This window comes from Saccopteryx leptura, chromosome 3, assembly GCF_036850995.1.
Source record: "Saccopteryx leptura isolate mSacLep1 chromosome 3, mSacLep1_pri_phased_curated, whole genome shotgun sequence".
NCBI lineage: Eukaryota > Metazoa > Chordata > Mammalia > Chiroptera > Emballonuridae > Saccopteryx > Saccopteryx leptura.
Window position 1 is genome coordinate 86,727,047 of NC_089505.1, and position 27,065 is coordinate 86,754,111.

General features: G+C 54.3%; 1 protein-coding gene across 1 annotated transcript in view; it reads right to left on the reverse strand.

Moving 5' to 3' along the window:
- NPHP4 (nephrocystin 4) overlaps positions 1–27,065 on the reverse strand; it is an 86,962-nt gene that overhangs the window by 26,029 nt on the left and 33,868 nt on the right. The window contains exons 10-16 of the mRNA XM_066374881.1: positions 19,697–19,879; positions 15,942–16,071; positions 4,147–4,214; positions 3,654–3,761; positions 2,290–2,438; positions 1,978–2,169; positions 1,315–1,502 (exon numbers count right to left, since the gene is read on the reverse strand). Coding sequence (XP_066230978.1) covers positions 1,315–1,502; positions 1,978–2,169; positions 2,290–2,438; positions 3,654–3,761; positions 4,147–4,214; positions 15,942–16,071; positions 19,697–19,879 — 1,018 coding nt within the window. The remainder of the gene's footprint in view (positions 1–1,314; positions 1,503–1,977; positions 2,170–2,289; positions 2,439–3,653; positions 3,762–4,146; positions 4,215–15,941; positions 16,072–19,696; positions 19,880–27,065) is intronic.

A 27,065-nucleotide genomic window follows, 5' to 3' on the forward strand; every position in this document is an offset into this window, starting at 1 on the left:
ATCCCGGCTGACCAATGAAGGAGGCATCCAGAACCAACATGTCACCACCCTGCAGGCTCCAGTGATACTCGACCTGTAAGCAGCAGTCCTGATGGCACGGAAGCGGCATGAAGGGCAGGGAGTGGGCACTGCCAAACAGATGGCGAGCGCCCGGATAGAGAGGACCAGGAGCAGGCACTGCCGCACAGACAGCGCGCACCCGCGGATGGAGAGGAGCCGGGAGCGGACACCGCCGCACAGACAGTGCACACAGATGGCGCGCACCGGCGGATGGAGGGGGTAGCGGGCGCGCACCGGCGGATGGAGAGGAGCAGGGAACAGACACCGCCGCACAGACAGCGCACACAGACGGCGCGCACCGGGGGATGGAGAGGGGTAGCGGGCAGGCACCTCCACACAGACGGCACGCACCAGTGGACGGAGAGGAGCAGGGAGCAGACACCGCCGCACAGACAGCGCACACAGATGGCGCGCACTGGCGGATGGAGAGGGGTAGCGGGCGCGCACCGGCGGATGGAGAGGGGTAGCGGGCAGGCACCTCCACACAGACGGCGCGCAGCAGCGGATAGAGAGGAGCAGGGGTGGGCACCACCACAGGAACAGCGTGCATCGGCGGATGGAGAGGACCGGGGTCAGGCACCGCCGCACAGATAATGCGCAGCAGCAGCTGGAGGGGCCTCTTACCCAAATCAAAGCCTGCACCAAATCGTGCCTCTAGCTCTAAGTCCCAATTCACAGGAAAAAGGGGTACAGAGAACGTCGTAAATGTCACCTCTGGGATACAAAACCGAAGTGCAGACTGTGGGAAGTTCTAGGGGACAATTCGCAGCCGCTTCAACAAACATGAAACCAGGTGGGGAAGTGGGTGGCACTACAGACAGCGAGAGCCCTGAGCGTCACCGTCCCTACACAGGGACCTTACTCAGATCCTGATTTAAACAATTAAAACACTGCATGAACTTATTGGGAAAATTTTAACATTGGCTAGATATTTGATAACATGAAGGAATTATTATTTTTAGGTGGGATAATATTGAGTTCACATTTTTCCAAAAAAAGACTGGTTTTTCAGATATACTTAGAAAATACCTATAGATGAAATTTCACAATGTCTGGGATTTGCTTCAAAACAACGCTGGTCTGGAGAGATCTGGGCGGGGATGCGGTTCCTACTGCGGAGCTCATTCATTATCCTCCTCTCTCAAGTCCTCTGTACCTCTGGAAACGTCTCATTGTGCAGCATTTTTAATAATGAATGCCACAGACAAAACTGAGCGCTGGCACCCCCGTGTCTGCCAGGTGCACTGCACTCACCCGCCTCACGGGAGCCGTCTTTGTCCATGGGGACAAGGACGTGCGACAGGGAGCCGGCGCTGCTCATGCCAGTGTCCTCCAGCCTGCGCAGCTGCAGCCGCGGGGTGGTCGTGGGCGGGAAGCGGAAGAACTGGAAGGTGAAGTACACGGTCTTTGGCCATGGCGTTCCGGGGTCCTCCTGGGGCACCCTGTACCCAACAAAGCTGCAGATCAATCACGTGTCCTCAGCAGAGCGCGGGGCTCCCATCGCACGCCCGCACAGGGACACAGCCCAGGTGCCACAGGAGAACGCTGCCTCCCTCACCCCCATGAACAGCTCTCCGGTGACCTTGAGGGGCCCCCCCGACATCAGCCAACTTCAGGTGTGGCTGGAGAACCTGCGCTCATAGCCACACCAACCCCCAAGGGCTGGCCGATGGCACACTGTCCACGCATTCATTGAGGACCCCAGAAGACGGGGCAGGGCGGAGCTCACAGCATTGAGAAACGGCTGTGTGTGTGTCCTCGCCAAACCAAAATAAAAACAGATGGCATTCCCTAATCCACCGAGGCCTGAACACAGCTGAGTTCTGCCAGATCAGAACCACATAGAAGTAAGTTTCTATTCGATGCAAGAAATGCAAAAGCCAGGTAAAAAGGAACACGGGATATTCAAGAACTTACCTGCTAAAGGCAAGAAACTGCAGCACTATTTCGTTGCTTTGTAGACGGTCTGATTCTTCCTTCTGAGGGTTGAATTTCACGGGGTCGGCAGGATTCACGGCCTCAACTGGTTGCTGGTTGGCATCCAGCACCTCTGGGAAGCCGGCTGACTGCAGGATTGCCAGGGAGGCTCTCGAGACCCTGCTCCCGGAGCTGCAACATAGACGTCCTCAGCCCCCTCCAGGAAAGGCCAGCTGAGAGGCAGTGCCTGCACCCACCGCTCTGGGGAAGGCCTGGTGCTCAGAGGGCCAGACGGTCTCGACCACACCTCACCTCCTGGTCTGGGCCCCCACGACGATCGGGGCATGCACGGGGGCAAAAGGCAGCGCCTGCAGCTGTTCGGCGACACACGATCCCGGGACCGAGGGTGTCTGGCTGAGGTCAGCTTCCAGGTGAGAGATCCCGCCCTCCAAGGGGAATGCCTGCTGGGCGGAACGAGGCCCCCGGTGAGGGCCCCATGTGAGGCCCCCAAGGACGCCCGGACGCGGGGCTCATCCATGAACTGCCTGTCACGTTGTTAGCATTAGCGAAAAAAGGGAAGCCCGGCTGCATTGTAATTTCAGGTGAACAATAAATAATTTTAGTACAGGCATGTCCTGTGTGATATTCGGGACATGCCCATAATAATCTGAATTTATCTGAGCATCCTGTATTGTATGTGAGGCATAAGGCAAGGAAGAAGGGATCATTGATTTTATGGACAGCTCAGGGCCATGGGGGGGGGGGGGTGCAGTGCCTGAGAAGGTGACATCGGAACCACGCCACGAACAGCAGAGACCTTCCTCAGCTCTGCTGCTCAGACATGGCACTGAGCCCTGTCCCCATGTCACTCTGCGCCATCCGCTTCCCTCCAAAGTGGGAGAGGCATGTCTAACTGAAAAGCCTGTCCAGGAATCCAGAATGCTTTTTCGAGCTTGCTCCGTAACCAGGGGCAACCCCGCAATCCAAAGACACAAGCTCCTCGCCATCCGCAGAAGTAGGTTCCCAGTTGTGAGTACACGGCACAGCTGTCGGAACAGCTGGGAACTTAGTCCTGCCCACCCTGTAGTTTAGAATCCAGCATCGCAGCTGCCATGAGTGCTCTCCACGAGTGATTACATGGAGCTGTTTTTCCTCAAAGACCTCCAGGGCAAGACTGGGGACCAGCGTGCCAGTGAACCAGCAGCCAACTTTCGAGACTCAAGTCCCTGTGAGCTCCCCAAGGTCAGTGGAAACGCGGGCCTATGCTAGGCCCTCCGTGGTGGTGAAATCAGGGATGGCAGACCTCACTAACTGCCCCTCCCCGCTGACAGCAGTGTCCTTGAGAGCCGGCAGCCCAGATCAGCCTCTTATTTTTATCTCCGTGAAACTTCCCTGTCCCTCTCGTGTCCAGAGACCTAAGGGCGGTTTCACGTGTCTTCTCAGGTGGAGCAAAGCCTCAAGTCAAGCACTGGCAGGAAGTCCCAGACCACATGCCCGCTGGTCACCAGACAGAAGGGGGCCAGTGTCTGAAACACGGAAGGTCCCTAAGCCTGTGTCACAAAGAACCCACGACGGCCTTGGTCATCCAACCAGGGACCAGCGTGCTGCCCAAGTCAAAGCCTTCCCAGTGCCAGGATCCAGGAGCCACTGCCAGGAAGGAACTGGGGTGCACTTACCGCCTGGGCCCGTGAGGGCTCGGAGCGATCGGCCTGCTGGGGAGAGGGCTTGGCAGAGCGGCACTGAGTCGGGGACCGCGGTGAAGCCACCAGCTGGGAAAGTGACAGCTGGAGGGAAGAAGACACAGGGCACACCGGTGACCTCACTGAGGCCCGCCCACCCACGCGGACACACCCCATGGGGAGGGAGGACCCCGGGCATGGCCACAGAGGGCGGAGAGCCTGCGACCCCCGATCCATGGCTGCTCTGGAACCCCAGACCATTTCTGATTCCCCTGTTTGAGGTAGCAAGAGCCCATTCTGTGATCTCCCAGACAATGATACCAAATAACAACAGCACCAAGGAAAAGCAAGTGGGGAGGGGAAGGCCGGGGAAGCGGCCCCGCCCCCCGGCTCTCCAGGATGCTCCCCAGCCCCAGGAGAGCGCACGAGGCACCCAGAGCCTTCTAGTAACTGATTTTGGAATCCTGAAACTGCTGTTGGTTAGACTTACCCCTGGTCCCACAGACTGTGGTTCAGAGCCCAGCGCGGTGGCGAGCCCCTGGGGTGGCGCTGGCGGGCCTGGGAGGAAGCACAGGGAGGGGAGGGGGCCGTCAGCCTAGGCAGGGCCCAGGGTGCCCTGAGCCCCAACCCACCGGGGCCTGACACGTCTCCCCTGGGTGGTGTCCAGCGCCACCACTCAGAGCTGGGTAGTGACCAGGCAGTCCCCGTGCTTAGTGGTCAAGAAGGCTCAGTGCGCACGAAACTCGTCAGGGTGGCTCCTGCCCCACCCGATCACTGCCCAGAGAGTGGGGCCTGGGCTCCCTGCAGCGGCGGCTGCCCTGGGCTGACTGCAGTCCCACCATGTGTGGCACCGTGAGCCGTGGTGCTGACACCGCAAGTGCCCATGTGCTCACGGTGGCTCCCGCCTTGGCATCTGCTGCACATCCCGCTCCAGAGAGCCAGGCGCTGCTTCCCTGGCTGGGCGGGCTCACTGTGGGTTAAATAAGAAACTTCCGAACAGACACACACAGCTGACGTGGCCGGTCGGGCTGCACGGCTCCCTGGTTGTCACATCATCCCCCACGGGTGCCCGCTGCAGAGCCAGGCCCGAGTTCCCCCTCGCGGTCAGCGGAGCGCGTTAGCCCCAGGAAGAGTCCAGGCCTGTCCTCCACGTGGGCCCCTGATGAGGGGCTGAGAGCGACCTTCAGCCCTGGCGCAGCCCAGCTGGTGCAGAGCGAAGGCCCACGTCGCCCCCCACCGCCTCGCCTCCCTCCCTGAAGCAGTCAGAGATGGAGCCGGAAGCAGCAGGCAGAGTCTCCTGCCTGCCCTAAATGGAGACTGACCATTCTCCAGGCTGATTCTGGTAATGAGGAAAAATTGCAGGAAATGGCTGCATTTTCCTCTGTTGAGAGAAGCCAGGCCCTGGGGAGCCGGACCCCCGCGGTGCGCCCCCCGCCCCGCAGCCGCCAGGGCATTGCAGCTTCTCCTTCTCAGAGCTGGGTGCTGTGCCGTGTGTTTCCTATGGTAACTAACTCTTCACACCGTGACTAACGCAGTCTCATCTTCCTGGAGGACAAAGCCGCAGCAGAAGAAGGCCCTGCCAGCGGTTAAACAGGTGCCCACCGCTGATCCCGGAAAAGCAAGGCCCAAAGCCACACATCCCTGGGAGGCACGGACAGAGGAAATAGACCCAAACCACGAAAAAACTCGGTTTCAAAGTTTTTCTGTTTTCATGTTCAACGTAATTGTCAAGTTACGTCGCTACTCAAACCACACAACTAGCTGCACCCAGAGAACCCAGCGTCCTCTGGGGAGCACCCACTTCGTTCCTCCACGTCTCCCAAACGCCAGGTCGAGGGCATCTGACTGGACTCTGGAAGCCCAGCTTCCGCCACAGAGCACAGCCAGGGGCTGCAAGCATGTGTGCAGGACCGCTCAGAGCGTGTCCACGTCTGCGTCTGCAGCCCCGGGAACAGCGACCCATCAGGACACCGCGAACATTGCAGAAATGGAGGCCCTGACCTCAAAGTGGCTTGTCCGTGTGGGGAGCACGGAGCCAGCCATGGGGAGGTCCACGGCGAGGTCCTACATGGGAAGGTTGAGACAAGTTACAGAGCAGAAAAAGCAAGTCACCAAGCAGCCTGTGTGATGCAGTCCCTCCTCCAACAAAGGAAGAAAAGCACCGTGGATTTGGGGTATGGGTAAGTCACTGAACTTCACGGCACAGCGTGGAATAGTGAGGGACCACAACTTCACCCTTCACACATGCGAGTAAGCCCATATCCGTATAGCACCTGTGGGATTAAAATAACTTCAGTGTAACGATCCCTATAAAGTAGGTCCTTCTGCCCCGGCAAGGCCTGAGAATGCCCCCGGCTGGCCCAGGGCCACCACCCAGCACAGCACTCAGACGTGAGGTGCCCACATATGGTGAGCAGCTTCGCGCCAGCCGCTTATTCCCAAATGGTGGCCCTTGACTCACAGCCCAGTGCTGGGCTCCTTGGGGCAACATCAGGGTGGCACAGCCGCCACAGGGCTCTTTCAATACATAACCCGGAAAGTACAAAAACGCAGAAACACGGATGACAGCTCTGCCCGCAGCGTGGTGGGCGGCCTGGGGGCTTTGGGGCGGGAGGCAGGCATCAACAAGAACAGGGGAAGGGACCAAACAAGTGGTGCCCACACCACCAGAGCGAACTGTGGTGCAGACAGGGTCCACGCCAATGGCTTGAGACAAGGGAGAAACTTACCTGTCCCATGGCGGCCAGTATGGCCATCCGTCCAAAGACTAACTGTCCCTGACACTCCATTACTCTCCTGTCAGTCTCCACTCACCGGAAATCACTGTCAACAAAGCTCAATGGTCTCCAACCCTTCGTTCAGCTTCTAGAAGCCCAAGCGCCCTCCACATGACCAAGAGGCAGGACAGGGGCCTGCAGCTGCCTCACACCCGGGCTGTCCACGCCCCGTGGGGTCCCCTGCTCCCTCCGCACTCCGCCTGGAGGGGACCTGCAGGAGGGTGCAGATCTGAGGTGCCTCCTGCATGAGGAGGAGAAGGACTGCTTTTCAAGTCAACATGTGGCAGAGAGCACTTTTGGTGCAGGTCACGGGAAGGTATAAAAAGAAATACAGGTAAATGAAAAGCCGGACAGGGGTCTTCACAGAGACATCCTCAGCTGCAGAGGGCCTGCCAGTGTCTTCTCAGGGTCCCCGAACCGTGACCACCTCCCTGGGGCGGCAGATGGGCAACCAGGAGTGGGCCCCACATAGGAGGCGGGCTGAAGCCTTGACCCCACACACCAGCCGTCTTCCCGGGAGTGCGTGTGCTTGGACAGAGCCATGCACTTGTTCGGCGGGACCCGGGAGGGCGCTCACACAGGGGAGTGCTGCCCAGCGGGCACACCTGCCTGAGTAACTGAAGGGTCGGTATTTGCTGGGGGAGCGGCTGTCGCTTAGTCACCTGCAGCAGCTCAGGCCAAGGCATGGAGGGGGCCAGGCCCTGGAGGGGTGGGGGCCCTGGCAGTGTCACAGGACAGGCAACAACAGCTGCCCCAAAGGCTGGGGGAAGACGAGGGCATCACTGCTGAGGACACAGTTGGTATGATTCAAAGGAAGACGGTGAAAACAGCTTTCATCAGACCTTGAAAACCAAGAATTCATCAACACCCTGCAAGCCCATCGGAAAGGCCCTCATTCCCAGTGATTTGGGGGTCAAGTCACTAAGACTCCGACACAGAAATGGGGGGGAAAGAGGCAAATCTGGGAAGAGATCTAGGGCAGCAGGTGAGGGAGTGGGTGGGGTCTCCATGCCAGGAATAACCAGGCCCGAGAGGAGGGGGTGTCGTTTGTGCGCCCAGAGCCCCAGGCTGGGGTCACCCTCAGGAGCCGGCCCAGAGGTGATCCCATGTCCGTCCGCGCTCACCACCGCAGTCCAGCAGAACCTGCCCGAGGCCCTTCTGCAGCCGCACGCTCCTCCCCCTGCTCAGCGCCCTCACCCCACACTGTCCGGGGTTCAGGACGACGAAGGACACGGCTGTGGGGAGGCCGTGCCCACAGTGTGGACAGCGCAGAAGTCACAGCCACGTCAGGGGTCTAGCCCAGTACAGTCTGCGAAACACTGCGACATGTCTGCAGTGACCCCTTCCACATGGCTCTTCTTAAACCTATTAAGCAAACACAACGGAATCCTGACACCACCACCAGAACATTCGAAAGCAAAATATGGGTCAGGGAAATTCTGAGTCACGAAAGTTGAAGACGAGGTGCCCTCTAGTGGCTGCCTGCACACTTCCACGGGGGTGATGAATGGACCCTTGCTCCCTCGTCATTTATAGAAGAAATAAGAAGGATAATTCATAACAAAAGCCAAAGCACCTCACTTAAAGTGACAGCCACATGTCATTAAGATTTCCAAAGGACCCATATAAGGAGGTAAAATATTGTAGTAGGAAAAGTTTCCATCATAAGTTAAAACACCAATGGATGTTCGGGTCAGTTATACTGGGTCTTGGGAGGCGCTGTCTTCTAATGCTTGGAACCTGGGTTGATGGTGACCATGGTGATGAGATGTGAAGGCAGTGATAAATCCCAATTAAACAAACCAAATGAGACCAGTTTCCATCCACACAGATCTGCGGGTCCCCAAACGGTGGCGGAAAGTGGAGGACGCGGCCACCACACACCTGCAGAGCCGAGTCCAGATCCTTCCAGCCCCAGCGTCTGCCCCCGGGGAAGGGTCAGCCGTGGGAGCCCGACCACTCTGCATCTCAGGCATGAGGGAGAAAGACGCCTTCCAGCAGTCATCCAGAACGAGGCGCCACCCCAGACCCAGAACGACTTCCCAGGGAGGCCCCAGGAGGGAGGGTGCCCCTGAACCCCACAAAGCCCCACACAGCCCAGCGGGCTGTGCTCCTCTGCACTCAGCAGAGCAGGTGCAGGAGCGATGGACAGCTACTCCACAGAAGATCTCGGAATGCAGAAAGCGCAGTCAAAGCTGGGTGCGACCCCCAGAAGCAGCAGGGTGCGGGGCAGACCGAGACTGAGCTCAGCAGAGGCCCCTCGTCGGGCGCCACCCCCACACCGCCCCACCACAGTCACACAGGGTGACAGCAAGTGACACGGGGTGCCCTCCCAGGACCTTTACTGGGTCAGGTGAATAAAGGACATTCTTCCTGCTGGGCCCCAAGTCCAGGGGTGGAGCCAGCCCTTCCCTGGGAGGAAGACATCAGTGACAGCTTGAGGGCCAGATGACAGGGTGGGGGGACAGACAGACAGGTGACGCATGGAGTGGTCACCAGGCAACCGCAGCCCCACATCAGCTCTACGTCTGGGCCCTTCTGTCACGTGAGCCCATCAAGTCCCTCTCCTGTTTAAGCTACTTTGGGTGGTGTCTCCATCCCTTGCACCTGAGAGATGTGACAAAGACGGAAGCCATGGATCAGGGACCTGCATATCATGACTTGCCGTCAAAACTATCTCAGTCTGTGTATATAAATAAAGTTTTATTGGAACACAGCTGGCCCCAACCTGTATGTATAGTTTTACTGAAACACAGCTGGCCCCAGCCTATGTGTATAAATAGTTTTACTGGAACACTGCTGGCCTAGCCTGTATGTATAAATAAAGTTTTACTGGAACACATCTGGCCTAGCCTGTATATATGAATAAAGTTTTACTAGAACACAGCTGGCCTAGCCTGTATGTATGAATAAAGTTTTACTGGAACACAGCTGGCCTAGCCTGTATGTATAAATAAAGTTTTAGTGGAACACAGCTGGCCTGGCCCCAGCCCATGTGTATAAATAAAGATTTCTGGAACACAGCTGGCCGCAGCCTGTGTGTATAAACAAAGTTTTATTGGAACACAGCCACTCTCGTTAACAAGCATCAGCGGCTCTCACAATGGCCCAGCAGAGATGAGCAGTGTGACACAGGTCACCTGGCCCACAAAGCCTCCCACATTTTCTGTCTGGCTTACACCTGCTGACCTCTGTCACAGCGGACCCTCACCCATGGAACCAGTAACAGAAACCCTGAACACAAGTCAGTCGAATCAAGACAGGCATAACTGGAGACGCTCCCCACAAGTCATACTCTCGTTTTCTTTGATAGGTTAGTTGTCCAGCAGTTTCATGCCCACAGCAAATTAAGGGGAAGGACAGAGTCCCCGGGATCCCATGCCTTCATACACACACAGCTGCCCGCCTTCAGCATCCCACACCAGGATAAAACATGATTCTTTGCTACCTAAAACATTTGGTGATTTGTTTGCTTATTGTCTCTTTTTAAAATGCTAGCTCCACACAGACAGGGGCCTAAGAAGTACCTGGCACATCACAGACTCTCAGCGAGGATTCCACTGGACGGATGAGGGGGGGTCCACCTGAGGAACCTCCCCAGCTCTCCTGCACAACCTGGCAGAAGCTGCGCCAGCACGGAGCCTCCTGGGCCCAGCAACAGCCTGCTTCCCTGGACGGCATCACGGCACTGCTGTGCGCCCACCACGGGCCCTGGGGTCATCACGGCACTGCTGTGCGCCCACCACGGGCCCTGGGGTCAGCAGAGTCCCCGTGGGGACACTGCACGTGCGCTTGCCCCTGCCGGGCACCTTGTTTCCGGGAGATTCTGGATCTATGTGTAAACGGGTCTGACAGGCGGCCCCAGCTCACCAACGCCCAGTCCAGCGGATGACCGCAGCTGTGGAGCAATGATGAGCATGTTAACGGCCCCCATGGTGGCTGCGGACCATCTGCCCCCGGCCGGGCGCCCTGAGCACCCGACGAGCCTCCACGCGTCTAACCCGCTCTGCAGCCTGCGCGTCCTCACAGGTTCTCTCCGGTGGTTTATCTGCTCCGTATTGATCTGTAGCGCTCCTCTGTGATCTTTCTCTTTTCTCATCTTCTAAGTCTTGAAATTAATTTTCATGGTTACATGTGTTGCAAGTGTCTTTCAGTCCGAAGTGTGTCTTTTAACTTGCTGTGTGGAGTTGTCCCTCCCGCAAACATTTCATATTTTAGCACAAACACATCACTCAGTCTTCTTCTGGCGTAAGCTTTGTCGGTCGTGTTCAAGAAAGCCTTCCCAAGCCCAAGGTCATAAAAAATGTTCTCTGACTTCTTCCCCTAAGATTTTACAAGTTTTGTTTTTAATACTGAGGTCCTTAGCCCACCCCATTTTGCAGCAGAGGAAACTGAGGGACGGAGACATTGTGAGCTGGTGAGATCGTCAGCTGGGGCAGCACTACCCACGCCCTTCAGAACCGGCGGTCTCACTCAACATCCCGTGCTGAACCCCTGCCCACAGTGCCACATGAGGGGCTAGCTCATTCACTCTAACCCTTACTCAGCGTCCCGTTGTCCAAACAAATCAGCTCACTGACCGTCCCCCGTGGGCGGGCAGGCAGCTTATTCCTGGACTTTACCAGAAGCAGTGCTGTCGTAAGCGTCCTCCCCTGCCCCAGGCCCTGGACACTGCACAGGCTGCTGCCAGCCACAGGCGTCTGCAAACAGCATGTCTGAGTTGTTGGGTGTTCACTAATCGCTCTTCAGAGAGGCGTCTATACCACGTCCCTTCGTGATGAGAATCCACTTTTCCCAAACCCCTGTTCACCCTTGAGAGGTGACAGATAGATTTTTCCAACAGAGGGGTGAGGTGAGTTCTCATTCCACTTCGCATATCTCGGATCTGGTGAAACGGAGCCCTTTCTCATGTGTGCATGGGGTACCCTGGTTTCCTCTCTGTGACATCCCTGTTCACGGACTCCTCCCCCCATTTTTCTTCCCTGCTGTTCATTAGTTCTTATTCATTTGGAGCAGCTCTTCCTGTAACCTTTCTTCCTTCTAATCTTCTCATCTGAGATTTCCAATTCTTTCTTTTTTTTTTTTTTTTTTTTTTTTTTTTTTTTTTTTTGTATTTTTCTGAAGTGAGAAGCGAGAGGCAGTCAGACAGACTCCCACATGCATCCGACCAGGATCCACCCGGCACGCCCACCAGGGGGCGATGCTCTGCCCATCTGGGGCGTCGCTCTGTTGCAACTGGAGTCATTCTAGCACCTGAGGTGGAAGCCATAGAGCTATTCTCAGTGCCCGGGCCAACTTTACTCCAGTGGAACCTTGGCTGCAAGAGGGGGAGAGAGAGAGAGAAAGGAGAGGGGGAAGCGTGGAAAAGCAGATGGGCACTTCTCCTGTATGCCCTGGCCAGGAATTAAACCCAGGACTTCCACATGCTGGGCCGATGCTCTACCACTGAGCCAACCGGCCAGAGCCAGTTTCATTCTTTAATCCACAGAGAACTCATTTTTTGACGTGACATGAAATTAGACTTCATATTTTCCACGTGGGCAGCCATTCTAGGACTGTTCATGGACTGGTGCACCCAAAAGTGCACCCCCAAGGAGAACTGTGGCTGCTGAGCAGGTGCCCTAAGATGGGGAGGCGTCCTGGGTGCCCCAGGGGGCCCAGTGCCACCGCACAGCCCTGCTACAGAGGGGAGCCAGGGACCAGAACCAGAGCAGGCCGGGGGAGGGAGGAGGGGTAGCACCGGGGGAGGGGGCCAGTGCTGGGGGGGGCGGCAAGGGAGGCCGGGGCCTCTGGACACTAGAAGAGGCAGGGAAACGGGACTCCCCAAGTCTCCATGAGCATGGCCCTGCCCACGGCTGGATTTCAGCCATGGAACCACTTTGGACTCTGACCTCTGGAACTACATAACATGACGGTGACTCCTGCTGTTGTAAGCCCCTGAGTTTATGGTCATCTGTGACAATGGTGACAGGAAGCCAGCCTGCTCCCATCTGGGAGCTATCAGATATCATACTCCTTCTTTTGTCCTATTATCTCATTATCTGCGGTGGCACATTCCAGTTATAGAGCTGCACGGTAAGTCTGCGAGTCAAGGGAGACAGCCTCTCCTGCAGATGCCCCCCGGCTGTTCCTGACCATGTGCTCTTCCAGTGTGACAAAGAAGCTCTACGTTCAAAGAGGCCAATACACGAGGAGACAGTGCGGCAGCGCCTGGGCCAGGACGCAGGGTCACAACAGCGTGAAGTGGTGACGGAGATCTCAGCACCCAGAGCTGCGGGAGGCACCAGACCACGGGGCCGTTGGCCCCAGGTGGATGATTTCATGGCCCAGAGGCCACGGTCACTGGCAGACGTCCACTTCTGGCCCAGACAGCATCACAGGAACCAGATTTGTCCCCCCACCTGAAACAAATCTTGTAAAAACTGACAAAATGTATAACAATAGTACTCAAAACACTGGAATTCATGCGACAATGGAGCATGAACCCCTAGGAGGGAGAAACAGAAGACGAGAGCCGTGCGCCTGTCCCCCTCCTCAAGGGCGACCGTGAGACTGCAGGTAGCGGTGCAGGGCGGGCGCCCCAGGCATAGGTGAGGCGGGGCAGGGGGCTTGAGAAGACAGAGCCCAGAGCCGAAGGGACAGAAGAGCTGGGGTCCGAGTGCAGAGGCCAGGTGGGCTGAGGGACAGAGAGGCATCCAGTTAGTTACAGAGGTCCTGCTGGGATTCGGCTGATTACTTGTCAGGGAGCCACCGAAGGCTGGGAGAGAGCCGCCAGGACTGTGCCCGGTGCTCACAGGCGGCCACAGACCGGCCAGACTGGTAAACCTCCTAACGCAGAGGCCATCGGGCAGAGCAGTCAGAGGGCCTTGTCAGGGCTGGGGACTAATTAGCCCGAGACTAAATGCGGATCTAATAAGCCTCTGGGGCAAGACCTGGAAGGACGGAACTGTTTCCCGAGCTCATGCGTGTTTGCCACACACAGAAAATGCAACACCCACACAAAAATGTCCCAGACTAGCATCCGGTCAGAAGTCACCAGGCACAAAAACACACTCGAATTAGGACAGAAATCAACCAGAACTGACAAAGATACCAGAATTGGCAAACAAGGACTTTAGAATAGTGGCACTGCCTCTGTTCAGAACGAGAGTGACCTTGAACATGCCAAGTCAAGACACGGAAGATGCAGGGAGGACCGGACAGGACCTGTGGGTATGAGAGCCACAGTGCCTGGGACGGAGCCACACGGGTGACGCGCATGAAGGGGCAGATGCTGTGGGAGCCGGTGGGCGTGACACCGGGGCGGTGGGAACTGCCCGCTGTGGAAGACAGCACGGGCTACCAATCAAGGTTAGAAGAGCATTGGAGCTGTGGGCGGCCGGGGCCCCAAGGAGGAGACAGGGGGAGACGGAATAAAATGAAGAAGTAGTGGCCGAATTTTTTCCAACTGTGATAAAAACCTCAAACCCAGAGATGCAGGGAGCTCCGTGACGTACACAAGGAAAGCAGGTGCAAGGGCAACTCTGGGGAACGGAGGCAGCGGCTGGCGAGGTCACAGGTCTCCTCACGTCCCCTCATGACATCAGATGGACGGTTGTAGAGCCCCCACCGCTGACGCAGGCCCACAGACGCGACGAGGGTGGTCCCATCAGTGTCGATATTAATACAATTTAGGGGGTCTTCACACTTAACTTGCCGTGTGTCCCCAGTGCCGCAGCCTCAGGACAGCTCAGACAACGGAGGCTCCCTTCCGGGAGGGGTACACACATCTGTCCCCAAGAGCTGGCTGCACCGCTCCCTCTCTATGGACACGGTCTATGCTGTGCGCACCGCCAGGCGCGGCCGAGCCCGGTTTTACCAGTATCCATTGTCTTTCAGGTAACTCAATCAAAACCCAGCGTAACCGTGTTTACTGTAGTCACAGACTAGACCAGCCTTCATCATGGAGACCGCTATCCACACTACCCTTCTCTCGTGTTGTTCAGTTTCTTAGAGGTCAGTATTTGTTCTACTTTTAAAATGTAACCACAACTATGTCAAAGAAGGAAAAGTATACTAGATTTACAATAGGGGATGGATCATAAATCAATTTGGCCCTTTGTTTACTATTTTTAAACGATGTGTTCCATGCCTTCAATGCATTCGCCTTTATCAAGGAACACTGGAAATCCATTCTCAGCTGAGCTGAGGGGAGAGCCCCGCCCACTGCCCACAGCAGGGGCCCTGCAGACACTGGCAGAGTCTCAAGGACAAGTGGGCTGTGGAGGCGGCTCCAGCAGCACTCACACAGAGACTGTGGGATGCGCTCGGGACAAAAGCAGCCCGCGGACAGCCTGCTGAGCACCAGACGCAGAGCCGGAAGGACAAAGCAGCAACCAGCGCGTGCACTGCCCCGTAGAAAGGGCTGCTACATTTCAGCACCTGAGCGTCCTTAGGTGTCAAGTATGCTGCTTCCACCAAATGCATAATTAATGCAATGAAATCAGTTTCCATAAACTACACTCTCAACTCATAACAATTTACTCCCAAATGAGAGTCATGGGGGCTTCTGCACCTGCACCAGGACCTCCGGCCAGCAGAGGCTGGCGAGTGCCCTGCCCCCTGGCAGCACCGTCAATGGGTCAGCCTTCAAAGGAGGGATGGGCACACTCCCCTCCATCGGCTCATCCCCTAGCTTCCTAACTTCCCAGCCACCCATGATCTAGAACCTTCGTACGGCTAGCAAGATCTTTAGAAGCGTAGAGCCACGGGTTCCGTGCACATTCACGGGGACCTTCTCCCACACGCCCGCTCACTTCCACCCCTGCCTTTCCCACAGGGGCAATCCCTAATCAGGATGCTGGCTGTGTGGTCCTTGGGCATGAAGACAGAGGCCCCGACCCCAAGGAGCTGGCCACGGCGGATGGCGCCGAGCCAGCCAAATGCAGAGCGAAAGCCCAGCGGCACCTTCCTTCGCTACGCGCAGGCGGGCCCGCCACCACCCACGGGAGGAACATTGCTCTGCTGGGGACCCCGTTCCCTCAGACGACGTCACAGACTCTCACTCTTGGACAAGACTTCAAGGAAGCAGAAAGCATTTTTTTAAAAAAACAACCAAGTCAAAAAAGAAAAAAAAAACCAAGCAACTCACAGCCACATTAGCAATGCAAGACCGAGCCGGCAGCCTGTGGCTTTCAGCCCACCACTACCTCTCAGGCCCTGTGTCTGCAGGGCTGCCACCCAAAGTTGCCTTTAGATGTCCCCTACAGACCCCACTCCCCCACGGGCCTTCGGTCAGGAGCTACAAGGAGCTGAGCAGACCGGTGGCCAAAGGGCAGGGTACTGGCCAAGCCTCGGCTCTCTCAACGCCACAGCCCGCAGTCAGCAGGCCTCTGCTGCGCCAGCAACCACAGTCCCAGCGCCGCGTCCACCACCTGACCCCCGTGACTGGGCCGTGCAAAGGGCTTTCCTGGTAACAGATGGAAGCCGTGCTGGGCGCTCCAAGCGGCAGCTTTCCGCAAACACTTACTTGAAGGGGACGTGGGTGTCTTCCTGGAGGGCCTCCGCTCTGCCCTGGGGTGCCCTACGGGTGTGTCCAGGTGTCCTTCTGGGCTCAGCGAGTACTCAAACTGGACCGTCCCCGACTCCACCTGCTGCACCTATGATTGACCACAGAGCAGTGAAGGCCACACTCCCGCCATTAGCATCCTTGAGTTGGAATAATTCAACCGGGAACAATGTGCCCAGCCCTGAGAGTCTGAGAAGCCACGTGCTCTCTCTCAGACCAGAACCTAGTAATTCTCTGGGCAGGACAGCGTCAGCTGCGGCCGCAACACCCCAGGAGACTATGGCGTCACAGAATCACGCTCACGCGAGTAGAAATCACATTTCTCCAGGGTTGAACGTGCCTTTTAAATTACCTGTGCAAAACTGACCTTTTAAGTTTGGTGGATAATGCATCCGGTCCAAGCAGGGTACAGAACAGCTCCGTCACCAGAACTCATCATGCTGCCCCCTTGTGACAACATCCTACAACGGGACCCTAGGGTACCTAACATTGAGACGGGCTTCCTTCACTCAACACACCCGGATCTGAGGGTACCCAACGGCTCCCGGTCCCCACTGCCAGCCACATTCTACTGAACGGTGCACCAGTTTCTTCTCTATCCATCCACCCATTTAAGAACACCTGGGCTGTCCCCAGCTCCGGTGACAATAGAGAGAGCTGCTGTTCATGTTGGCGTGCATAGTGCTGTGTGACCCTACTGTTCACGTCCCCAAGTATATTTCTGTAATAGGGCTGTTGAGTCCTGTCGTATGTGCACGTGTAGCCCTACAGGGCCGCCCGGCGGACTGGCTGCCCCACTCCGTCTGTCCCGTGGGTCTACGAGCCAGTCCTCCGCCACCAGCACGCCACGCTGCCACCGCAGCTGGGCTGTAGCTCCCATAATTACGCAGCATGGGTCCTCCGACTGCATTGTTCTTTTCAAAACTGTTTTCACTCTCCTAATTCTTTCACCTTCCAGTAGATGTTTTTAGAATCAGATTATCTATACCTACAAAAGACTCCTGCTGGGATTCTGATTGAAACTGCATTATCTACTGATCAATGCGCAGAGAGCTTTCTGTCTTTATTATGTCGGGCCTTCCAATCCCTGGCGACCTTCCCTCTCTCTGCTTATGGGGAGGCCTTCTGCGACTTCACCGGAGATTAGCCACAACGACAACAATGCCACGCAGCAAAAGCCCCGTGCCACCGCAGTCAGGGTGCGGATCCTATATGTAGTTTGTTAGACTTCACTGCAGGGAGGCCTTAGGAAACAACAGATTTTTAAATCTTGCTTCCCATCGATCATCACTGGATGTCGACAGTTAACGTCTGAAACTGTAAACTAAGAAACAGTGGAAGCACAAGGCTTCGAAAGCAAAGCGTAGGGGTGGCGGACGTGGAGGCCGGCGTGGGGGACAAACGGTGATGGACGGAGACCCGGCCCGGCGGGGAGGGCAGACACACAATGCAGTGCACAGGGATGTGTCATAGAGTTGGGGAAATGAAACCTGTATAATTACATTAACCAGTGGCACCCCAATAAATTCAACAACAAAAAAAGAAAACAAAGCAAAGACTAATTCACAGCTAAGAGCTGAAAATGGCTGCCTCTGCCAATTATTATTTTTAGCCAGAGACAGACAGACAGACAGGGACAGACAAGCAGGAAGGGAGAGAGATGCATCTTAGTTGTTCATTGACTGCTTTCTCATATGTGCCTTGACCGGGGGGCTACAGCAGAGCGAATGACCCGTTGCTCAAGCCACAGACCTTGGGCTCAAGCCAGTGACCATGGGGTCATGTCTATGATCCATGCTCAAGCTGGATGAGCCTGCACTCAAACCGGCGACCTCAGGGTTTTGAACCTGGGACCTCAGCATCCCAGGTAGACACTCTATCCCCTGTGCCACCACTGGTCAGGCTGAAACAATTATTTGCTGAAGGGAAAAACTACAGGAGTTACCTAGGAAAGAAAACATAATCCTAGGACACGACTTAACCTTCACAGTAAGTAACATTGAACCAATCACAACATCAACATAAACCCAAAAATTTACTCAGCCAAAAATGGTGTGTTTGTTTATATTTTCCTTTAATTCTTATCTGCCACTTCTACTGGACTGCAAGCCCTGCAGGCTTGGGGACATTGTCCCTGGAGTGAATGTAAGTGAAGTGGTGGGGACAGAGGACAGGCCCACCTGGGCCCACCCCCCGACCGGGCAGGTGCTGGTGGAAATGTAGGCAGCAGCAGGAGCCCGGCAGGGTGTCGGCGTGTGAGTCACTGTTAGGTCCTGGTCTCTGGTCTCTGTGTAGAGCAGTGACCCTCTCTCTGCTTGGGGCCGTCCTGCCCTAGGAGATGTCTGGCCCCCCAGGAGACATCTGTGGCATGCTGGGCTGCCACAGCGGGGGATGCTGCCCCGCCTGGAGGGGAAGGCCAGGGCTTCCTCTGTCCTCCATGCTCAGGACACTCTTGCCCAAAATGGCAATTGTGCTGATGTAGAGAAACTCTAAGTGCATTCCTGGTCATAAATGGCAGCTTTTGATGCATCTGCATCCTTAAGATAGCCAAACCTTCACAAAGTTATGTCCCGACAGAGTTTACAGACGTAAGAAGTGAAGGAAATGTATCGGCATGAGAAGGCTAAAATTACACAAAATGAATATGTAGTTATGCACAGAGAGAAAAGACGGGAGGCTGGGCAGAGGCTGGCCATGCGCAGGGCTCCCCGTACGGCAATGCTATAGCCAGGGCTCGGCCGGACTGGGCAGAGGCGCCGCAGAACGCGCTTCCATAATGAGCGACATTCCTCGCAGTATCAAAAGCTGCACAGTCAGCTGTCCCCTTGTGTTCAGGCCCCCAGAGCATTATCCAAATCATAAATAATAGCACCGAATAATGTTTGTCGCTAAGTCAGCACACAGGTGACGTCCTTAAATACCTAAGAAAAAATGAGACAATGGAGTCCTGCTGAGACAGGCTGGGCATGTCTCAGGGATGGAAGCCAGAGAATCAGACAGCATGGAGCCCCAGGCAGACCTCTGCCCAACACATGAGGGCCAGGGCAGTGGTTTCACAGGGTGTCTGTGGCTCCCTGGGTCACTATGACCCATGGCCCATACTGCCAGGCCACCAACGGATCAGGGGATGAGACCCCTCGCACACACATACTTCACCTGGCCATGCCCCACTTTTTGGTGCTTTCTCTACTGGGGTTCACAGGAAGCTTCATTTGAAAAATGGGTATTGCAAAATCTTGCTATGGTCCCACCCCTCTGTACACAGCTGAAGGGATCCAGGGTCTAACAGGTGTGAGTGACAATCACAAAGACAAGCTGGCTGGATGCTGACCACCTGACTCCCTCCCAGCACTTGTGTGACATGAGGCCCATCCCCCGGGCACCGCACGTTTCAAAGTCCTTTTCTGAAAGACACACACAGCACGGACGTGGCTCTCGTTGCACAGTGAGTACAAATTAAGAGTCCCGGCCCTGCAGGTCACCCCGAGAGAGACTGACCCGTGCACAGCGATGTGGGACCCAAGGCAGAGCTCTCCCTACAAGCTCGCCGCTGATTGTGGCTCAGCAATCACACATTTTTAAGGGCACACCCATGACACGAACAGATTCTGCCCGTGAAACATCAACAAATATACGCATCAAGTTCTGAAAACATCTCAACTTGCTAGACGCGCTCAGGGTGAAAGAGTCACACTGGCGAAGTGTTAACACTTTACCTCTTCAGAGCTCATGCTGGCTGGGGGCACCTTGTAGACCAGGCAGCGCAGGGGGTTGGGCTGCGTCCCGCCCTGCAGAGGCAGCGTCACGCTCCCGGAGTCGGCTTCCAGCAAGGGCTTCCAGATGGCCCAGCGCACCGTGCGCATGCACGTCAGGTTGGCCAGGGCGGTGGCGGACACTGCCTGGCAGGGAAACAAAGCACATGGGCGTGAGTGAGCGCACAGCGCACGTGGGTGGGACCAGGGTGCTTGAACCGCAAAGCTAACTAGAGAGCAGGGGCGAGGCCAGCGAGCATCACATACACTTTACAAGAGAAGGACCTGGCGGGCGCAGGGCACAGCATCCCAAGGGCAGCACAGAGTACAGGGTAGCCAGGCTCCCGTTTTGAGACACCCCTCCCCCCCACCTCACCAGGAACCCCCCTGTGGAGGATGCTGACCACGGGGGTGACGCAGGAGGAGAAACAGGGCCCACCATCCGTCCCTCTGACCACTGGCCGAGTGTGCCCAGGCAGCCCCCCCAACTGCAGGCCATGGACACAGGGAGGGCAGACGGCCGTGGAGTGGTGTGGAGGACCGTGCTCTGCCCGGGAGAGTGAACAGCGCCTCCCCAAGGGCCGGGGCCGGGGTCCCGCTGCATCAGGAGCCACAGGAAGGCGAGGCCCTGGGTGTGGCTGGCCCCGACGCACGCTGTTTATCTGGTCGGACGTGGCCACGACCTGACTGCACTCGAGTCCAAGGCAGGCCACCACACACACACGCAAAAGGCCTCTGCTGGGCACCGCTGGGGCCTGCAGCCGCGCATGTGCGCGAGCCAGTTCCAACACAGAAAGGGGAACGCACGTGTTTCTTCTGGGTCGGTCTTCTCAGACTGCTCCTGGCGGGGCGACAGCCTGACAGCCCATCCCTGTTACTTCCTTTCTATCTACGGGGGGCGGGGAGCACCTGAATCAGCACATAGCTCTGAATTCACCTCTCTTCCCTGAGTGCCATCATAATCGGACCTCAAACCACCCGCAGGTCCTTTCCTGGAGCCAGGGTTCAGGTCACGGGTGGGCTACAGCTTCACGCTGCCCGGGTCGCGGGGAGAGCAGGGAACGGGCCCCATCAATTCAGTGAGAAAAAAACCACGTCCGGGATGAACAAGCCAAGACTCAGCAACATGAGACCCTCAGCATCTCAGCTCTTGGTGTCTGGCTCTGCACCGCCCTGCAGAGGTCTGTCGTGGACAGAGACGGCGTAGTCAGCCCCTCCAGAAGCAGATGACAGGAGAGGTGGTCCTGAGCAGCTGCCCTATGCCGGTGAAGAGTTGACCAAAATAAATCCATTCTTTTTTAAAAAATAAAAGAATTGCACATGCTACTCAGAAAACCGGCCACTAAAAAACTGTAAGGGTGCAGCAACATCTAGACCGGTGGTCTCAGTCCACCAGAAATTTCGTGCCGGTTTTATATTGTGTGAAGACTATATAGACCAGCGGTTGGACAACAATGACTACTTTTGTAGAGTCACCTATAAAATCCAGTTTATTGTTACAAGATCAAAATAAAACGAAATCCAAGTTTCCATGCTATTTGTGTAACTCCTTCTGGTTTAATTTTTCAAATTAGGTGACTCTGATACCTAATTTTCCAATTTCACAGCTCCTGGCAGGTTTTTTTTAGTTCTCAATCAATACAGCTCTTTTCTGGGTGAAATATCTATCAGTTTCACATATATCCAATTTCTCTCCTTTTGTTTTTAACCTCTAACAAGAAGAGATGCTTAGCGAGTTATCGATCACACCTTCACAAAGACTTTAGCGGGACAATTAGGGCCCGTGGCAATTCAATTGCCATTTATCTGCCTGCATTGTCTCCCCAGCAGGTTCGAGGTGACACCCACAGGCTGGACTCTCCAGAACCAGCCCCCGGCCCCTCAGCTCTGAGGAGGTGGGGTGCCCCGCAGCTGGTTGGGTGATAAAGCCCTTCCTATCAGTGATTCCAGTAGTTGAGATAAGATCTGTTACTTTATAACAGCTGATCCTGCCAAATTGGGTTTGATTTCAGGCAAACAAAAGAATTTTAAAAAGCTTATTGAATAGTTCCCATCTAGGCTTTTGCTTATAATAGCAAACAATATACAAAAAGGCCAAAGGCACCCTCCTGGTCTATGAGTCAGCTTGATAGTGGGACGGAAGTGTCAGACTGACATTCACCAGGCAAGAACACAGATCCCTGGCCCCTGGGAATGCTACAATCCAGGTCCTTGTGGTGCGCTGAATGGTGGCCTCTAAAGACACATCCACAGCCTAGTCCCTGGACCCCGTGACCATGACCTTAGCTGGAAAAAGGACCAGGCAGATGAAATTGAACTGAGTACTGTGAGATGAGCAGAGCGAGATGACTCCTGGGCCCTACACCCGATGACAAGGGCACTTACAAGAGCAGGACAGAGAACAGAAGCAGAGACACACAGAGGGGAGGACACACGCAGACACGGGAGAGGCTGGAGCAACGTGGCCACAAGCCCTGAATGCCAGCAGTCACGAAACCTGGAAGGGCTGGAAGGGCCCTCCCAGAGCCTCTGGAGCAGCGGTGCTCAACCTGTGGGTCGCGACCCCGGCGGGGGTCGAAGGACCAAAACACAGGGGTCGCCTAAAGCCATCAGAAATACATATTTTATTTAAAAATGTATTGTATAATAAATATGTATTTTCCGATGGCTTTAGGCATATTTTATTTAAAAATGTATTGTATAATAAATATGTATTTTCCGATGGCTTTAGGCATATTTTATTTAAAAATGTATTGTATAATAAATATGTATTTTCCGATGGCTTTAGGCGACCCGTGTTTTGGTCGTTCGACCCCCGCCGGGGTCGCGACCCACAGGTTGAGCACCGCTGCTCTGGAGGGACTGCGGCCCTGCCGACAGCTCGCGTGGGCCCACCCACTCTCACTTCAGGGCTGTGGCCTCCGAACCGTGAAAGAATAAAGGTCTGTGGTTTTAGGCCACAGAGTTCACAGCGATTTGTTCCAGTGGCCTCAGGAAGCCGACAGAGTCCCCGTGGCTTCTGTCCTCAGAACAACACGAACTCACTTGGCAGCAGGTTAAATGTCACGTTATTTCATGAGGTTGATTATCTTCAGATTTGCTGTGGGAACTTCCCCTTGCCCAGGGCCCCACACTGGCTACCACAGCCCCTCCGCAACGACTCCGGGCACCGCAGCCCAGGGTCCCATGCTGACCGCTGTAGCCCAGGGCCCCACGCTTACCAATACAGCCCCTCCACACCACAGACTGAGAACCTGACCCCCGAGGGGCTGCAACTGCACAACCCAGATGGCACATACCAAAGGACATGCTCTGCAAGGGCAGGCGTCCACCACTGGCATGCCAGGCTGACACACGCACATCAGCTCTGGGGACTCAGAGCTGGACACTGGACAAGGTACAGGTTCTCTTCAGAACACTTGTTTCTGGGCATTCTCCTTAAAACACACTGAGTTCTTGGCCATCAAAGTGAGCTTGGCAAGCCTGGGGGCCTGAAACCCAAGAGGAAGAGCTCAGAGAGAAAGAGGGGCCCCGGGCCGAGTCTGGGCACCTCCTCAGGAGCAGGACGCACCCAGGGCCCGGGTGACGTCATTGGGCAAAGCAAAGACTCAGGAACTAGAGACCATCAGCCCAACGTCATTCTTCTCAGAAGTGGGTCAAACATCTGCCAAAACCCCCCAAATTAAACACAGCACACTTGGGTACTGCTGCAGGCAGACTTCCTTCATGCCCGTTCATGGTGACAAGGAAGTCTAATGGCATGTCACTGATGTCACGTCACAGCCCCATAGACGGCACAGGGTGGGCAGCGCCGTTCACAGCCCAGCAGTCCTCTGACGGACAATGTTTTCATTTTACTCCACAGGATAATTATTTTTAAACATATACATGAGCAATTAGAAACAATGTGGGTACAGTTTTAAGAAAGTCCTGTAACCCAGTATAATTCTTCATACCACATATATAAAGGGTTCGTAACGCTTTGTCTCTCTTTGCAAAAAAATAACTTATCCTGACCATGAAAGGAAATGGGTGGAGTCATCATGGGTTTGGAGCTGTGACAAGTGAGGAGGCCGTGTGACCCTTGCCCTCTGGAGACTGAGTCTGCAGCCTAGCGGCCTGTGCCTGGATGCCCCAGGACCTTTGCATCTGCTTCCTCTGGAGATCCTCCCCCTGCCTGGTTCTGCCTCCCTCCATCCCTGACTGAGTCCTACAGAGCCTCTGCCCGTGGGGCTCAGGGTTGGGGGCCTGGCACCCCTTCCTCAGGCACTGCTCCTCCACTCCATAGGATCAGCCCCCCCAGGTCAACAGTGGAGTCTGTGCCCCAGGGAAGCCACAAGCCCAGGACTGGGTGTACGAGAGGGCCGGCCTCATCTTCCCAAAGCAGCATCCCCTGGGGCCCTGGGCGAAGACGGCCCCCTGGTTGAGAGTCACCACCGAGGATGCAGTGAAGCTGAGGCCCTCCAAAGCCCCAGCCCACCCCAACCTCCATAAGCACTGGGAAGCCCTGGCCACAGCAGGAGAGCAGAGAGCGACCCACAGATACGCAAAGCGAGGACAGGGACCAGGCAGAAGGACAGGCAGAGGCCATGACAGCACATGAATGCACCGGCGTGGAAGAAAACTGGACTTAAACCCGGACCTCTGCTCATCAGGGGACTGTGCCACCACTGGGGACAATCAGCAGAGGGGACATGGGACCTCTGCTCATTTCCTACAATGGCACAGGCGTCTGTAGTTACCTCAAAATAAAGCTTAATTTTAAAAACCGTGTATGGCACGTGATAAGAGCTATATAAAGTGCTGGTGATTCTTTCTAATAACTAACTACACACACACACATGCCAAAAATAAAAACCCTACCGTGTTAAGTTAGAAGATATCACAGAGAGGAAAATCTCATATACAACAGCAACACAAAAATTACACATCTATGAATCAATGGAATGAAGTGGGAAACCACACAATCTTTTCTCTTGACAGAGAAAAGCCTTTGACAAAATTCAACTCCCTTTCATGATCAAAAAAAAAGAAGAAGCTAGGACCAGCAGGAAATGACCTGTACATAATAAAAGCCACATACCAGAAGCCCACAGCAAACATCATGTCCAGGGAAAGACCAAGAGCTTGTCCTCCCAGGGAAGTGAGAAGGACACTTTTGCCAGTTCTACTCATCACGGTGCTGGAAGAATGAGCCCAGCCAAGGGGGAGAAAGACCTCCACGGTGATCACAATAGATAGTGCTTAAAGAAATTAAGGGAGATACAAAAAAACGGAAATGCATCCCATGTTCATGGATTAGAAGACTGAATAGTTTTTAAAAATGTCAGTATTACCCAAAGCGATCTATAGATTGAATGCAATCCCTATCAAAATTCCAGTCTTTTTGCAGAAATAGAAAAATCCATCTTAAAACTCAAATGAAATCTCAAGGGTCACTAATAGTCAAATAATCTTGAAAATGAAGAAAACTGAAGGACTCATCACACTCTTTGATTTCAAAACTTACTACAAGGCAACAGTTATCAAAAAAAGGTGGTACTGGCATAAAGACTGACATACAGACTACGGGAATAGAATAGAGAGCCCTTAAATGATTTTTTTAAATATATTTTTATTTATTGATTTCAATGAGAGAGGAAGAGAGAGACAGACAGGAACATCGAGCTGTTCCTATATGTGCCCTGACTAAGGAATCGAACTGGCCACCTCTGCACTTGGGGACAATGCTCCAACCAACCGAGCTATCTGGCTAGGGCCCCTTAAATGATTTTTTGACAAGAGCCCCATGACCACCAATGGGGAAATGACAGTCTTTTCAACAAATGGTGCTGGGAAAACTGGATGTCTACATGCAAAAGAGTGAAATTGGACCCTGACCTATCGCCATACACAAAAAATAACTCAAAATGGACCAAAAATCTAAATGTAAGGCATAAAACTATTACAGAAAACATGGAATGAAAGCTTCAGGACACTGGATTTGGCAATAAGTTCTTGGCTATGACCCAAAGGCACACGGGACAAAAGGAAAAACTGGACTTCATGAAAACAGTAAACATCTATGCGTCAAAAGAGGCTACCAACAGAGTTTTTAAAAAAGCAACAAAATGGGGGGAAATAGTTGCAAATCATATAGCTGATAAAGGACTAATATCCAGACTGTATAGAGAACTCCTAAACTCAACAACAAAAAGAAACCAACAACCCAATTTAAAAAAAAAAAAGGGCAAAGAACTGAAACAGACATTTCTCTAAAGAAGATATAGGAATGGTCAACAAACACATGAGAATACTCAACATCACTAATCATAGTCATCAAAACTACAAAGAGACACCACTTCTCACCCATTAGGATGACTAAACATACAAACGAACAAAAACTACCAAAATACAAATGACAAGTGTTGGCAAGAATGTGAAAAAATTAGAACCCTACTGCACCGTTAGTGGGAACATAAAATGGTACAGCCACTGTGGAAAACAGTACGATGTTTCCTTTAAGAATTAAAACGAGAATTACCACGTGACCCAGAAATTCTACTCCTGGGTATAACCAAAAGAATTCAAAGCAGGGTCTCAAAGAGATACCTGCACACGCATGTCCATACCAGTGTTATCCACAAGGGCTAAAATGGGGAAGTCACACAAGCCCATCGATGGGTGGGTAGGCAAGTGAAACATGGCGGACCCGAACAGTGGAGCGTTGCTCTGTGGAGTATGAACCGGCATTCAACAGGGAGGGAACTCTCCAAAACGCTACAACAGGGAGGACCCTTGAGGACATTATGCTGCGTGAAATAAGACAGACACAAAAGGAAAAATACTGCATGATTCCACAGACAGACAGACAGAAAGTCCCTGGCGGTGCACAGGCTGGCCGAGGGGACACGGGGGTGAGTGTTTAACGGGGACAGAGCTTCAAATATGCAAGATGAGGAGGGGTATCGGGGCAGATTGGTGGTGACGGTTGTACAACACTGAGAATGTACATATTTGAGACACTGAACAGCATACTTGGAAAAATGTATACTTAAGGTAGTAAATTTTGTTCTGTGTATTTTACTGCAAGAAAAATAAAAGACATTAAAAAGAGTAAGTCAGAATGACACTTTAAAATCATTTTAGCTTATGTAAATTTCTCCTCCATAAAAAAAATAAATTTTTTAAAAGACAAACCAAACAATCTTTTTTACAGTGAGTCTGTATCTTGCTTAAAACCGTAACAAAACAGAAGATTCAGCACCAGGTGCTGTCCCCTCTAGCAACCGATAGCATGCACTGCGCGCCTCCACCTGTGAAGAGAGCCCGACGCGGCAGCCTGCCAGCTGTG